Source organism: Pterocles gutturalis, unplaced genomic scaffold, assembly GCF_000699245.1.
Source record: "Pterocles gutturalis isolate BGI_N339 unplaced genomic scaffold, ASM69924v1 scaffold12952, whole genome shotgun sequence".
NCBI lineage: Eukaryota > Metazoa > Chordata > Aves > Pterocliformes > Pteroclidae > Pterocles > Pterocles gutturalis.
Genome location: NW_010110344.1, coordinates 24,196 through 36,381, shown reverse-complemented (window position 1 = coordinate 36,381; position 12,186 = coordinate 24,196). Strand labels below are relative to the sequence as shown.

Sequence of the window (12,186 nt, the reverse complement as noted above, 5' to 3'; positions counted from 1 at the left end):
CCGAGGCGACCAGCACCTCACACACCGAGCCGGTGCCGCACTGCACCCCGCCTCGGCGCACGGCCCGACGGGAGTTGTAGTCCTTCGAGCCTCCCGCCCCACCTCCAGCTGCCAGGCGGCTCCCCGCGGACAAACTACACTGCCCGGGGCTCCGCGCGGCACCCGGCACAGGGCCTGCCGGGAGCTACCTGTCACCGCCCGCGAACCGAAAAAATCCGCGTCTGTCGCGCGATGCATTGTGGTACCTGTAGTCTGGCGCCGCGGTCCCGCCCTGCCGGTGGGGGCGGGAAGACTCCATTTCCCGGCAGGCAGTGCACCGGCGCCATTTTTGCGAGGCAAGAAGTGTATACTCGTGAGGCAAGAAGTGTATTCTGTAACGCTGACGGGGTTATGCTCGAGTTACTGTGGTGCGTTGGGTTTTTTTTCCTCTTAAATCTGTGGTGAGATCCTAGTTCAGAAGAGCATGGAATCAGCTGAGCTGCGGAACTGCCGTTTGCTTTCTTTCCCGTCAAATAGATCAGTCTGTTCTGTAAAGCGCTTCATAGTTAAACTAGGAAACTGATCTGTTCAAGGAAGAAGATATCTGAACAAAGCTGAATTTAAAGGGGGGAAAAAAAGGGGGGCTTCCCCTCTCAAGCTTTCAGGTTTCTTTTAATGGTAAAGAACATTAGGAAGACACTGTGTAAAACTTGGAAGCTAAACTTTGCCCCTGTCCAGCAATTGTGTTAGAGACCTCCTGGAAACTCCGAGTACTGGAGGCATAAAGCAGGGAACCAATACAAATATCAACTGGAATGGACTCCAATAAAACACTGATGCTGTGTTTGGGATTGAGCTGGTCAGTGGGAAAAGAGGAAAAGGAAATTTCAATCTGCATGTTACAGTGCAACCTACCACCTGGCAGGTGTAATGTGGAGCGCTGCTCTTTAATAAAAAACAAGCAGCAACCCAAGGAACCCTGCTGTCCAGAGAGCAGCACCAAGAGCGGGGCATGTGAGGGAGCAAGGCAGATAAAGAAATTGAACATAGGTACCTGTTTATAAATGCCTTGGATGAATTTGCCCGGTGGACCCCAAAAGTCACGACCAGGGCAAGAGAAGGCCTCACTGCCCTGGGCTTGGAGAAAAGGAAAAAGGCTCGTTCCCGTTCCCCCGCTGGAGCCCACCAGATGGGGCACGGCTGCTCCTGCACCAGAAGGCCCTTTGGCAGCTGAACTGCAGCAGCTTTTCATTAGTTCTTCTCTCGCCTGCAGATGTTTCCCACGATAAAGGGAACTCCAGTTATTAAAGTCCTGCGCAACAATTTAGCCCCTAGGATTTTCAATTTCTGCTTGAAGTATAGGAGAGATTAAATGGTCCTTGGTTCATATGCCGCCTTCTTGCCAAACTCAGCTGCTGGCACAGGAACATGCACGTTGTCCCTCCTACGTAGTTACAGCTGCAAATGCTGTCTCTAACTTGCTGTGAAACTGTGCTCCTCATATTAGGCTCGGCCTTGATCATCTTGGTGCTTGATTACTATAATGGAACACATCTAGAAGTAAAGCTTTTGGTCTGAAAAAGTTCAAATTAATTCAAAATGTGGCCATCTGCCTACTAAGTCTCTCAGGCCGTAATGTTTCTCCTTGCAGTTCAGTGTGATAAACAGGGCAGAACACCACAGTGAAACTGAAAACTGAGTTTCAGTACTCTTTCTGTTTCGGTAGGCTCCTTTTCTTCTAGATGAGGAACCAACTGTACAATGAGCATACCAAAAGCTGCCCTTATTTTCTGTCAGGCACTGGGGTTCTAGTCATGCAAGCAAGCATTGTCTCAACTGCAGTTATTTACTTACGTAAGGGTAATGTGTTTAAACAAAACACAAAAAAAGACCTATGAGTAGTACATTTTTTTGTGTGTGTAGTGCTTTATTCCAGGCTTTTCTCCTACAGCAGTAATTGACAGAGCTCGGTTCTGGTTCTTACAGATTACAAAAGGATACTACTCTAAGGCCCTGATTTGCCTCCCAGACAGGAACCTGGACAGTCCCAAAACAGGTAAGATCGGAATACATGGACACAAACACTCTTGTCTCTTCCACGTGCACAGGCTTGTGGAAGTCAGTCTCTTTTAGCACAGAGATATCTTTGTATGCCATTAAAGTAATATCTGTGTCATGAGGTATGTGCATATATGGGGATATATATGCACATATATTCATCACTGCTAGATACCTCTTTTTTTAAGGTTAAATCCTTACATGTTGGATTTCAAAGGTGTGTTAAATGAATGCTGAACCTTCATTAGCACCTCTCAAAATCCTCCTATGCTGGTATTTGAATCCTCAGCTTTTGGCTATACTGTCTTTGTATCTACTGGCTGGTCACTCTTAATTCATATATCTCAGAATGGGAATGTTAATAGCAAGCTTATAAATAATTTCTATATAAGGGCAATAAATACCTGCTGTGAGAAGATTATTGTCTGTTAGAGGAAAGTCCCCTCACACTGTGCAGTTGGGTACACCTAAGCACTTTGCAGGGTTTGTGAATTCTACAACTTCTCCATTAAAGATTCGTAGCTAACCTGGGGGTAAAAATGGGCAACAGTCATAAGAAGGATGGCAGTCATCAAGATGTTTTGTGTCTTGCATTTTCCTGTTTGGTGGGCCACAAATTTATAGATTAGTAATGTATAACTAAAGTAGAGACTGCTGTCAGGAAACCAGAGATTTTAGCAATAATTAGAGGAAAGCTGAAGGTTTTCATACCTGCAGAGGGTCAGGAGGTGGTTTGGAGTATGCGTGGAAGCTCCAGCTAACATGCATATCCCTTAACGAAAGCAGTTAACACAGACCCCTAACAGAACTCATGAAAAGCAGAACCTTCAGATCTTGGACTGAAAAGCTTTTCCTATGAAAGAGAGAATTTATTCATCACATTATACTTCAGCCTGTCTGTGCATTCAGGAATGCATTTCTGCATCATTACTGTTGAATTTATGTTTTCAAAACAAATGAGATTGGAGTCTTTAGCCAGGCTGCACACCTGTAGGGCTTATAACTTGCCTGCAGGAAGGACTTGCTTACAAATAAAGCACCCTGAAGTCACATTGCCACACCTCAGACTTCTACTTAAAACCATATTTCCACGGACAAGTTGCAAGACTTGTATTCCTATATAGGGAACATTGCTGTTTCAACATCTTCATGCTCCTTTACCAAATATGTGTGAACATCTAAAACATTGGACCTACGCAGAGCTCCACATCATGCCACAGGAAGGGAATTTAAAGGAAAAAGTTAGAAAGCTGTTTATCACTGTACATTTAAAATAGGCACCCATTCGACTTGTATACAGTAACGGTTGTCATGGGGTTATTGCTTTTGCTGCTCCATGATAGTCCTCAGACTCAGGGAGAAGAATTAGCTTTTGTACAGTCTGAAGTTGAGCTTAAAAACAGAAAGTTTAATTTTCTCTCATGTTGCTGAAATTGCTACATCCTCTAAAAAGTTGCCAATCTAAATAGTGAGCCAAGTTAAATGAAGGAATACTTTTTACAACCAGAAGACAGGAAATTGTAAGAACTACAAATATTTGTTGCCTGCTACGCATGTACTTTCCCACCATGATGTAAGCAAGCTCTAGACCCTGATGTCCACAACTTATCAACTGTCATTCTTCTGAAGGTGAAAATTAACGAGTGCTTAAAAAGGAAAACATTACAGATCCTTAAAAAAACCAAAACAAAACCAAAAGTGAGCATAATTCAAAATTTTCTTGGCTGGCTTCCTAGCACCAGGAAAGCAAATCGGCATTTTCTACCTGTTCTTCTTCACAAAGGCATAATTGCAGCAAGAACTTTTATTATTTATTACATTTTGGCATCGCGATTTAGTTCTGAATACATCGATTCAAGGCACAGTGTTAGCCATGCACAGTGGCGATTTCTTTCTCCTCTTAAGACACCTCCTCAGAGATGAAAGATTTCTCTCTACAGACAAGGTACTTCACACCTAATACGTTCTCCAAAAGTACTGTCTCCATTTCCTTTCAGTGGATTTTGCACTAGGCTTTCAGGCCTCATTTTTAAAAAAATATTTTGGTAATACCCCATGGACAATTCCAATACCTGACTCAGGCCACAGCAAAATGGCAACAGTAGGTGCTTCACTCCATTCCCTCTCCCTCACTGCTTGTTCCTGCCACTCTTAGTCATTTCTTTAGTTAAATCTCTTCCCTGACCTAATTCATCTCAGAGGAATAGTGTAAATCTTTGAGATGCTGCACAAGCAAGCATCCTGGTTTGCACCTTCAGTGTGAAGTGGTCATTTCTAGGCTAAGCTAAGGTGCCTATATGAATTGTGTAAGTGAGCTTGGCTTCAAAGCATAAACATACATGTGTCTGAAGGTTTTTCTGGATGCATACTGGAATGCACATTGGGGTTGCATAATAACATCAGTCAGAATACAGGTTAACATTGCTACATAGCCATATTCTGAAATTTTTGTGGGCTCAGTTTCTAACACTGGAAGCTCTTGAAAATCTGCTTACATAGTTTCAGTTCTGCCATGAAACACCAGCAATGTGGACACTATAACAAAAAGCTTACAGTCTCAGAAGGATCCCATGGGCAGGAACATTTTTGTCCATAATTCACCATGCAAATTACACCACTGTAGATGTAAGACTGAGAGATCAAGCTTCAAGGTTGTTAAAGGTATCAGTGAGCTATATTTTTTGCTGAAATTGGTGGCCTCTTGACTTTCACCTGTGGCTAGCTGGTCTCTTACTTTCATTCTGTGTTTTCCAACTCCCTTCTGTAAAGTATTACCTACCAAACGTATAACTCATAATGAATCCAGGCAACTCCCAAACTATATCACTGTGAAATTCAACCAGCACAAAGTTCCCAGTGGAAGTAAAGTCTGCAACCTTCTCTTTCCCACAATAAGGGCCAACTGCAGGTGACGTAGGTCGGCTTCCATCATGTATGAGCAAGTAGTCATAGATGCATCTGTCACTGTCTTCCAGCTCAAAGGATAACATTTTGAGAGATATCTGGAGAAAATACAACCAAACCACTTGGCTTCCAGGTTATATCCTCTTCTCTTACCATTTGTATGTAACAAGCACAAATAATCTGAATTCCTTATGTGCAGGTACTGTTTTTTATTCTGTATTTGCACCACATCCTGATCCCATATTGTAATGCAAATTGTAGCAAATTATTTGCTTAGTTCATCAGCATTTGGATCGGAAGGAGAAACAAGGGACAAGATTGATCTTGTACACATTAAATTATTTTCTCTAGAGAAATATACTAACAGCGCCCGTGTTTCAGTTTTGTAGTGGGAAATCTTGCCTAGGGATTATCCTGAACAAAGCCTACTGGAACAAGCTGCATTCATAAGGGTTCACACGCATGTGTAAAGGTGTTCCCTTGCTGAACAATTCAGATACCAAGATCCAACATAAGTTCTTAAACTGGATTTTTGCATTCAGATTTTTCCTCTGACAATACCTATTCAAAAATTAACATTACAGTTGTTATTCTCCAAGGCAAAGAGAGATTTCATTGGAGAACACTGATGAAACCCACAAATTAATTCATCTGTGCCTTACCTTGTATCCGACTGGAGAACTGATGACCCAGAAGCATGCTTGGTTTTTGGGGTATTTATTGGGGTAGTCTGGAGAGGTGATGAATCCATTTGCGTCTGTGAAAGTACCTCCACAATTCACTGAGGAGTAAAGAAGAAAAACAGAGAAAGGCATATTAACGAGTATTTTGGCAGCAGAAGTGAGCTTGCTTATACTCTACTGTATTCTTTCTTCAAGTCAAGAAAAAATGGGCTGCCATGTAAATCTACTGCTGAAATATTTTATTTCTTTGCTTAATATTTGTATCGGCAGCTGTACTGAAGGAACTGAAAACATAGCTGCTAAATAACCTTTGGAGGACAGGAAACAGCTGCATCTAAAACTATATCTGTCTTTGCAATTGAGTGTTACCGTATTAGCATAGTATTCTAATGGCACTAAATTACTGCACTTCCAGAAAAGAATTAGAACAAGTATTCAAGATTGCATTATCAAGCTAGGTCTAATGCTATCTAGAAGCAAAGTGTAAGTTACCCAAGGTTAGTATCTGTCCTGTTGCATAAAATGCCACAAAACCTAGAATAACATATTGCCCAGAGACTGCCTTGACCTCTCATTGATTGAGTTTTCTTGTCAAGTTCTGCAGTCTTTGTGCTCTTTGGCTGCACTGCTCCTAGTGGTTACAGTCATTGCATTGTTGTTATTTAAAGAAATTGTTCTAAAGATGTGAAGAACCCTAGCAGAGGCTCTCAGAAGAATGTGAGCGGGTTCTCAGGATTATTACTATGAGACCCGTGCAATTCTGTTCCCTGCTAACCTTCAGCCCCATCATTGCCTAGACTTCTGCATTAGCAATTGCTATGAAAGCATAAAGAATAACAAAAAACCTACTCTGGAGTACATATTCAAAATTTTCAGTTCTTCCATACAAATCCTATTAACACTGTTCTCTAAGCTCTGTAAAGGAATGTTCATACCCCTGTTGTAGGAGGCTCTGAATCCTGGGGTTGTAATGCTCTCATCACTTGCAAACTCTACCAGCATTGTCGATCCAGATGCCACTAAGGAGGGCAGTGGCCCCTTCCCACAGTATTTGTCTAGCAAGACAGGGGAATTCTTGCTGTTTCCGTTGTAAACTTTTATATAGTCAGAAGAACAGTCTGAGGATGGTTGCAGATCAAAAGCCTCAAACTGCAGGAAAATCTTGAGAAACAAGAAAACAGATGTTGGGTTTAATGCTACACACAGGGAAAGGTTCAAACCATCTAATTGTTATGAAGTGAACTAGGACTTCATTTTACTATCCATGTATCACGGAAATTTTACTTTCAGTATAAAAAAAAGGACAGAATTTCACCTAGCTACCCTGTTACTGAGCCCCGTGATTGATGTTTGACTATTGCTTTTCTTTGAAAAGCCATCCAATCTTAACTGGATAAAAATCAAGTTAAATAATGCATCTGATAGTCGTAATAAGTCTTATGGAAATTGTTGAGACTGTCTTTTCATTCACTGCGTAACAAAATAAATGTCCTGCTCCATGAAAAGGACTCCCAGAGGGTAGTCATAATAATGAAATAATGCTGTGTAGCCTTGACACTGTGGTTCAAACCTTTTTTTTCTCCTAATAAAAATTACCTTACTTTGACGGATGCGGATCAGCCACAGGCAGTTGCTGTTGTTCGGGTATGGAGATGGATAATTGACAGAGGAGAATGAGCCTTTGGATTTAGGCAACACAGAGCTACAGCAATCTGAAGGGAAGAACCAAATAGTGTTGAAGAGAATGAAAACTATGCAAAAATCTTCCAGAAACACCTGACAAGCCTCTCCAAACATTTGCATCAGTCAAGCTTTTAAAAGAGAAATGAATTATAACGTGTATAATTGTGTTAATGTTCCAAGTGCAAAAGTTACTCAAAACCTGTGAGTGAAATAAAGCTAAAGCTCTTACCTGTTTCAGCTACTGATTTTTTTTTTTTTTTTTTTTTAAAGACAGTAGGGCTTCTCTGACATATTTTAATTTACTAAAAAAGGCCTGGATCTTTCATGAACTTCCTTAACCTCGATCACAGGAGTAGTTTCAATGACATCAGTACATCAATTCCCATCAGCAATTGTGTGTGTATTCATAAGTGTATGCAAAAATCAAGCTTGAAAACTAGATTCTGTCAAAGCAAAGAGGGGTAGTCACTGGGTGAAAACAATAACAAAGAGCACTGAAGTCAAGCTACAGACCTAGTGGTTGGTATACAAAGTCTGATCTCATCTTTTGTCTTTCCACATGTAGTCTTCATTTATTGCACTATGTGCAACTCCCCAATTTACAAAATATGATACATGACATATGAACTTATGACATTTTTCTCTTGTTCCCTACTTTCCCTGAGGCAACCAGACGTCTTGTCCTTTTTAAGCCCCAGTTTTTTTTTTTTAATTTAGTGCTTTTCTTCCAAAACATACAGATCTAATTATGAAATTACATAATAATAGTACTTAAGTGTGATTCATTCCCAGCCCCACTATCAAGAATAAATATCATTAAATACTTGTTATCACTATCTGTGAGACCATGACAAGATTTAAATTGTAAACTTGTCTTATCTGCAGTTAAGAATTTGGGAGGAACCACTGTCAGCAATGATTTCTGTACCTAGCTATCCAAGTGAGGGAATGCTAATTCCTACTAATTACTGATGTTTATTTCACTAAGTCCTAACACAGCTCAGAACAGAACTCGTTGCACTAGTATTTAGGCCATGTTAAAGGTTTTTTTTCTTTTTTTGGTGGAAATTAATATAATACCGTGTCGGAAAAGTCAAACACTGTATAAATCAAGAAGCATATGCAGTGGGAGTCGAGGCAAAAAAATGTGCATCGCAGGAGCCCATCTGGTGTTTTACCTGTATTTTGTGCATTTCAGCTGAGGAGTTCCTGCTACAGAGGAATGCTAGGTATTTCTAGACCTTAAGATACCACAGTGACGAGTTAGAAATGGATAGGGCAAGGAAGTAGATAACTACACAAAATGCCTGGGGAACTCCCCTCAAAGAGATGTTCTGATCAGCCTAAATGGCACCCATACTTGCAGCCCTGCAGTTATTTGCTAATTGAAAGAAATCACAAACCTGCTGGCACTACTGATGCACCTGACTCTAAGCTATAATCATGGCTGAGGATAGCTTACCTGCTTTGCAACCTTCAGAGCTTTCCTGAAATGAGAAGCTGACAGAGGTAGCAACCATCATTTCTCTAATGGGTTTTGCTTATGTCAAAGAGCAGGGACTAGGTGCAGTTAACTCAGAATGGCAGTGAATTATTGAAAGTAAATTGTCCTTTCCAAAAAGGCAGCGGGTTGGCACAGGGACAGGTCTGTATGGGCTGAGTTCCTTTGGGGGATTTCTGACAGTGCCTACAGACATCAGCTGTATAAGGATTCACATGCCTTCCATCTACAGCACTTACTGCACTTGTAGAGCTTGTTGATTTTAGCTACATCCAAGTGACTCAGCCCTTCTCTCTGCCCGATGGGTATAGAGGGGTCAGGAACTGGTACAATGGTTGGTTTCCCTGGAGTGCTGGAGAAATCATACCTGGAGAAATAAGGAAATCATGTTTCTAGAACAATTATCTTAAACAGTGAAGTTCTCTAACTGCATAGTCATATTAATGTACCACATGCATAGAATTTAAATGGAAAAGGGCAAGAAACTTCTCAGAGACCAGTTAGTCTTTCCTGAAGAGGACTGGCATGGCAGCCAGTTTGTGTGCAGCAGCTGAAAGCAAGAAACGAGAAAAAGCTGCACTGTCCTGAGCACGGAGAGCTTTTGCCAATGCCCTGGCAAAATGTACTGAACCCCACCTTCATGGTTCCAGAGGCAGAGGAGCAGGAGCAGTTCTGTCTCAGTTACCAATTGTTTATTTGCTATCTGCAATTTCCTGCCTCCCACTAGACAGCTTTTATTTCATGGTTTTGTTCAGGAGTTACTTGCTAGTGGAAATAAAAGAGACGGTACATGATACAAGCTTGTACATTATGGACTAAAATGCAACCTTAGACAGCGTTCCCCGGTGAATATGAGGCAGCAAAAAACATCTTAATAATATAAAAAGATTCCATCTTTCTTCTCTCTATACCTAAATATTGCTGTCTATGATACGTTAATGAAATAATTCAGACTTCAGAACAGTGTTAGATCAGTGCCTCAGTTAAACCACATGAACCACAGCCATGTCAAAGGCCTCTAGCAAGAGACAGGAGTACAGTGAAAGAAAACATTGTCCTAATTTTTTCTTTTATCCATATCAACTCTGCTTCCTAGGAATCCTGCTGACAGAGGAAGTATGCTCCCCCTTAATTATATCCTTCACTCAATTTTAAGTGAACAGCAATAGTCATTCCTTGCACAGAGCAATTCCTTCTTCCTAGATCTGAACAGAAGATCTGAAAGGTGATTGCTCCTTTGAAAAGACATCTCAGAAGACAACTTACGCGCCATAATGCATCACTGAAGAGTAGTCATAGGGAAGGCCCAGATTTTTGGAATTCATTTTTCCAAAGTTCCCTTGTTCCCCTGTAAGGTAGGAAAGCAACATTTGAGTCAGAACAATTATTGGTGCTCTAATAGTACACTGCCTGCTGTCATAATCCTAAGAGTAACTTAGGGTACAAATACTTGTTCTTATGAGATCTTGGATCTGTCAAAACCACCAGAGCATTTGAAGCCCAGGGGAACCCATTTTCCCTCAGTCTAATAAGTTTCAGGATACAGTCATCTGTCCATCTCCATTAGGGTGTCTCCAAATATATTTCAGTGCATTATCTTGAACATTATAAGCATTCAATTTATGCCCCCAAAGCTGTATCTGTACAGTGAGAGGGAAATCTGGCTGACCATCTAGATCAAAAATTCAGAGGTATGTGTAGGTGACCACCAGCCTGTCTTGCCGAGTTCTTCCACCAAAGGGTTATAAGACCACAAAAGAAGGGGATACAGTTTGCCCATTACTTGCACCAAAGGACATGATATCAGTCATGTTCTGGCTTTGTCTCTGGTCAAACCCATCAGCAGTGACTACAGTGAAGTGCTATGACTCGCACAAAGGATGAAGCTAGAAACATTCTGTCTGAACATAGTTGCTTATATAGCCCCACTCCCATCATAGCTGCTGAACATCTCATCACTTTTCATCTGTTTAGCCTTAAAAAGCCCATATGAGGTAAAAAAGTGTTATGCTGGCACCCAGAAACACAGACTGGAATTCATGGCACCTAGCTTTATTTCTCCAATTTAGGCACTGAAGCTATTCATCAAGGTTCCCAGAATAGTTGGAGGAGAGGGAAAGAAAGAGACAGTTGGAGGGAGTTTCATCTGAAGGCATCTATTTTTCTCCATTGACTGGAGGGCATGAATGTGAATTGCACCCTGGGTCTCTTGTCCATGGTAAGACAGGGAAGCAAGCAACATCAGGGCAGGGAGCTGAATGCAGTCAGCCTGGCCTTGAGCCTAATGCCCTAACCACTGAGCACTCCTTTCCAGTTCAACATCTGTACCTTCATTATTGTAACTAGTGGTTTGTAAACTACAAACCATCTGGACAAGAGTTCAGTATTGGATGCTTGTCAGAAAAATCTCTGGAGTCTGCATAACTTGGCTGGCAGGTTTGCAATCAGAGCCAATCTCTTCTGGTAATGTCCTTCAGAACTGGTCCCAGTGAGGGCTAGGAAATGCAAAGAGAAGCTTCAAAATCCTGAATTACAGAAAATTTGGGGATAAACATGACTTTGAAGCTTTTCATAGCTCAAAAACTCAATTAAGGCTCAACAGCATTGGCCCCTCTGACTCTGTTCAGCTTTAATCTCAGTTCCTCTTATCTGCTATATTGACTTCAGAAAGAATTGTCAGCAAGTGCACAGCTTCTTTTGAGGTGATGAACAGAGAACACAGTTCAAATGCAGTGAAAGATTTAAGCATATGGCTACTGTTTGGCACATAAGAGCTTTGCTGAATTGATTTTCTAAAAAAGAAAAAGAAACAACAGCCTGGCTGGACAGAGGTGCTGCCAGAAAACTAGTATCTGCCTCATCACATGCCAGAGAGATTTGGCTGTCTAGACCTGCACATGTGTGGGGGCTTAACCCATCTTTTCCACTCTAAAAAAAAATCTACCTCTGCCAGAATCTAAGGGGAATGACTCAGAAGAGCTGAAAAGGAAGCTTTGGCTGAAGACTCTGAATACAGGTTTTTTCCCCAAAAAGTTTGGGAAAAACAAGTTCAGTTTCAAGTAGTTAAGTGGACAGCACCCAATCAGGCTGCATTTTGTCCAAACAAAGAAGTAGGATGGCTTCCAAGGTGAATTGCTGGGTAAAAACAAAACCCATCAAACATCCACAGTACTGCAGTCCTGGCGAGAGAACAACAGCTTGTGTGGGAGAGCTGGGAAGCTGCAAAAGGCCTTGAGGTCTAGTTCTGCACCACTGAGGTCAGAGGGAGCTCTGCCGTCGGCACTGTTAACAGCAGCATGTTTTTACAGGAGATGTACACTAATAGTCCTCACGAACATAGCTGTGTTTCTGCATTTCCTTTCCCCTGCATATCTTTGC

General features: G+C 41.5%; 1 protein-coding gene across 1 annotated transcript in view; it reads right to left on the bottom strand.

The window, feature by feature from the left end:
* Positions 1 to 453: 453 nt before the first annotated feature.
* LOC104461670 (astacin-like metalloendopeptidase) overlaps positions 454 to 12,186 on the bottom strand; it is a 16,901-nt gene continuing 5,168 nt past the window's right edge. The window contains exons 6-12 of the mRNA XM_010073331.1: positions 10,075 to 10,156; positions 9,048 to 9,175; positions 7,221 to 7,336; positions 6,560 to 6,785; positions 5,604 to 5,722; positions 4,817 to 5,039; positions 454 to 563 (exon numbers count right to left, since the gene is read on the bottom strand). Coding sequence (XP_010071633.1) covers positions 454 to 563; positions 4,817 to 5,039; positions 5,604 to 5,722; positions 6,560 to 6,785; positions 7,221 to 7,336; positions 9,048 to 9,175; positions 10,075 to 10,156 — 1,004 coding nt within the window. The remainder of the gene's footprint in view (positions 564 to 4,816; positions 5,040 to 5,603; positions 5,723 to 6,559; positions 6,786 to 7,220; positions 7,337 to 9,047; positions 9,176 to 10,074; positions 10,157 to 12,186) is intronic.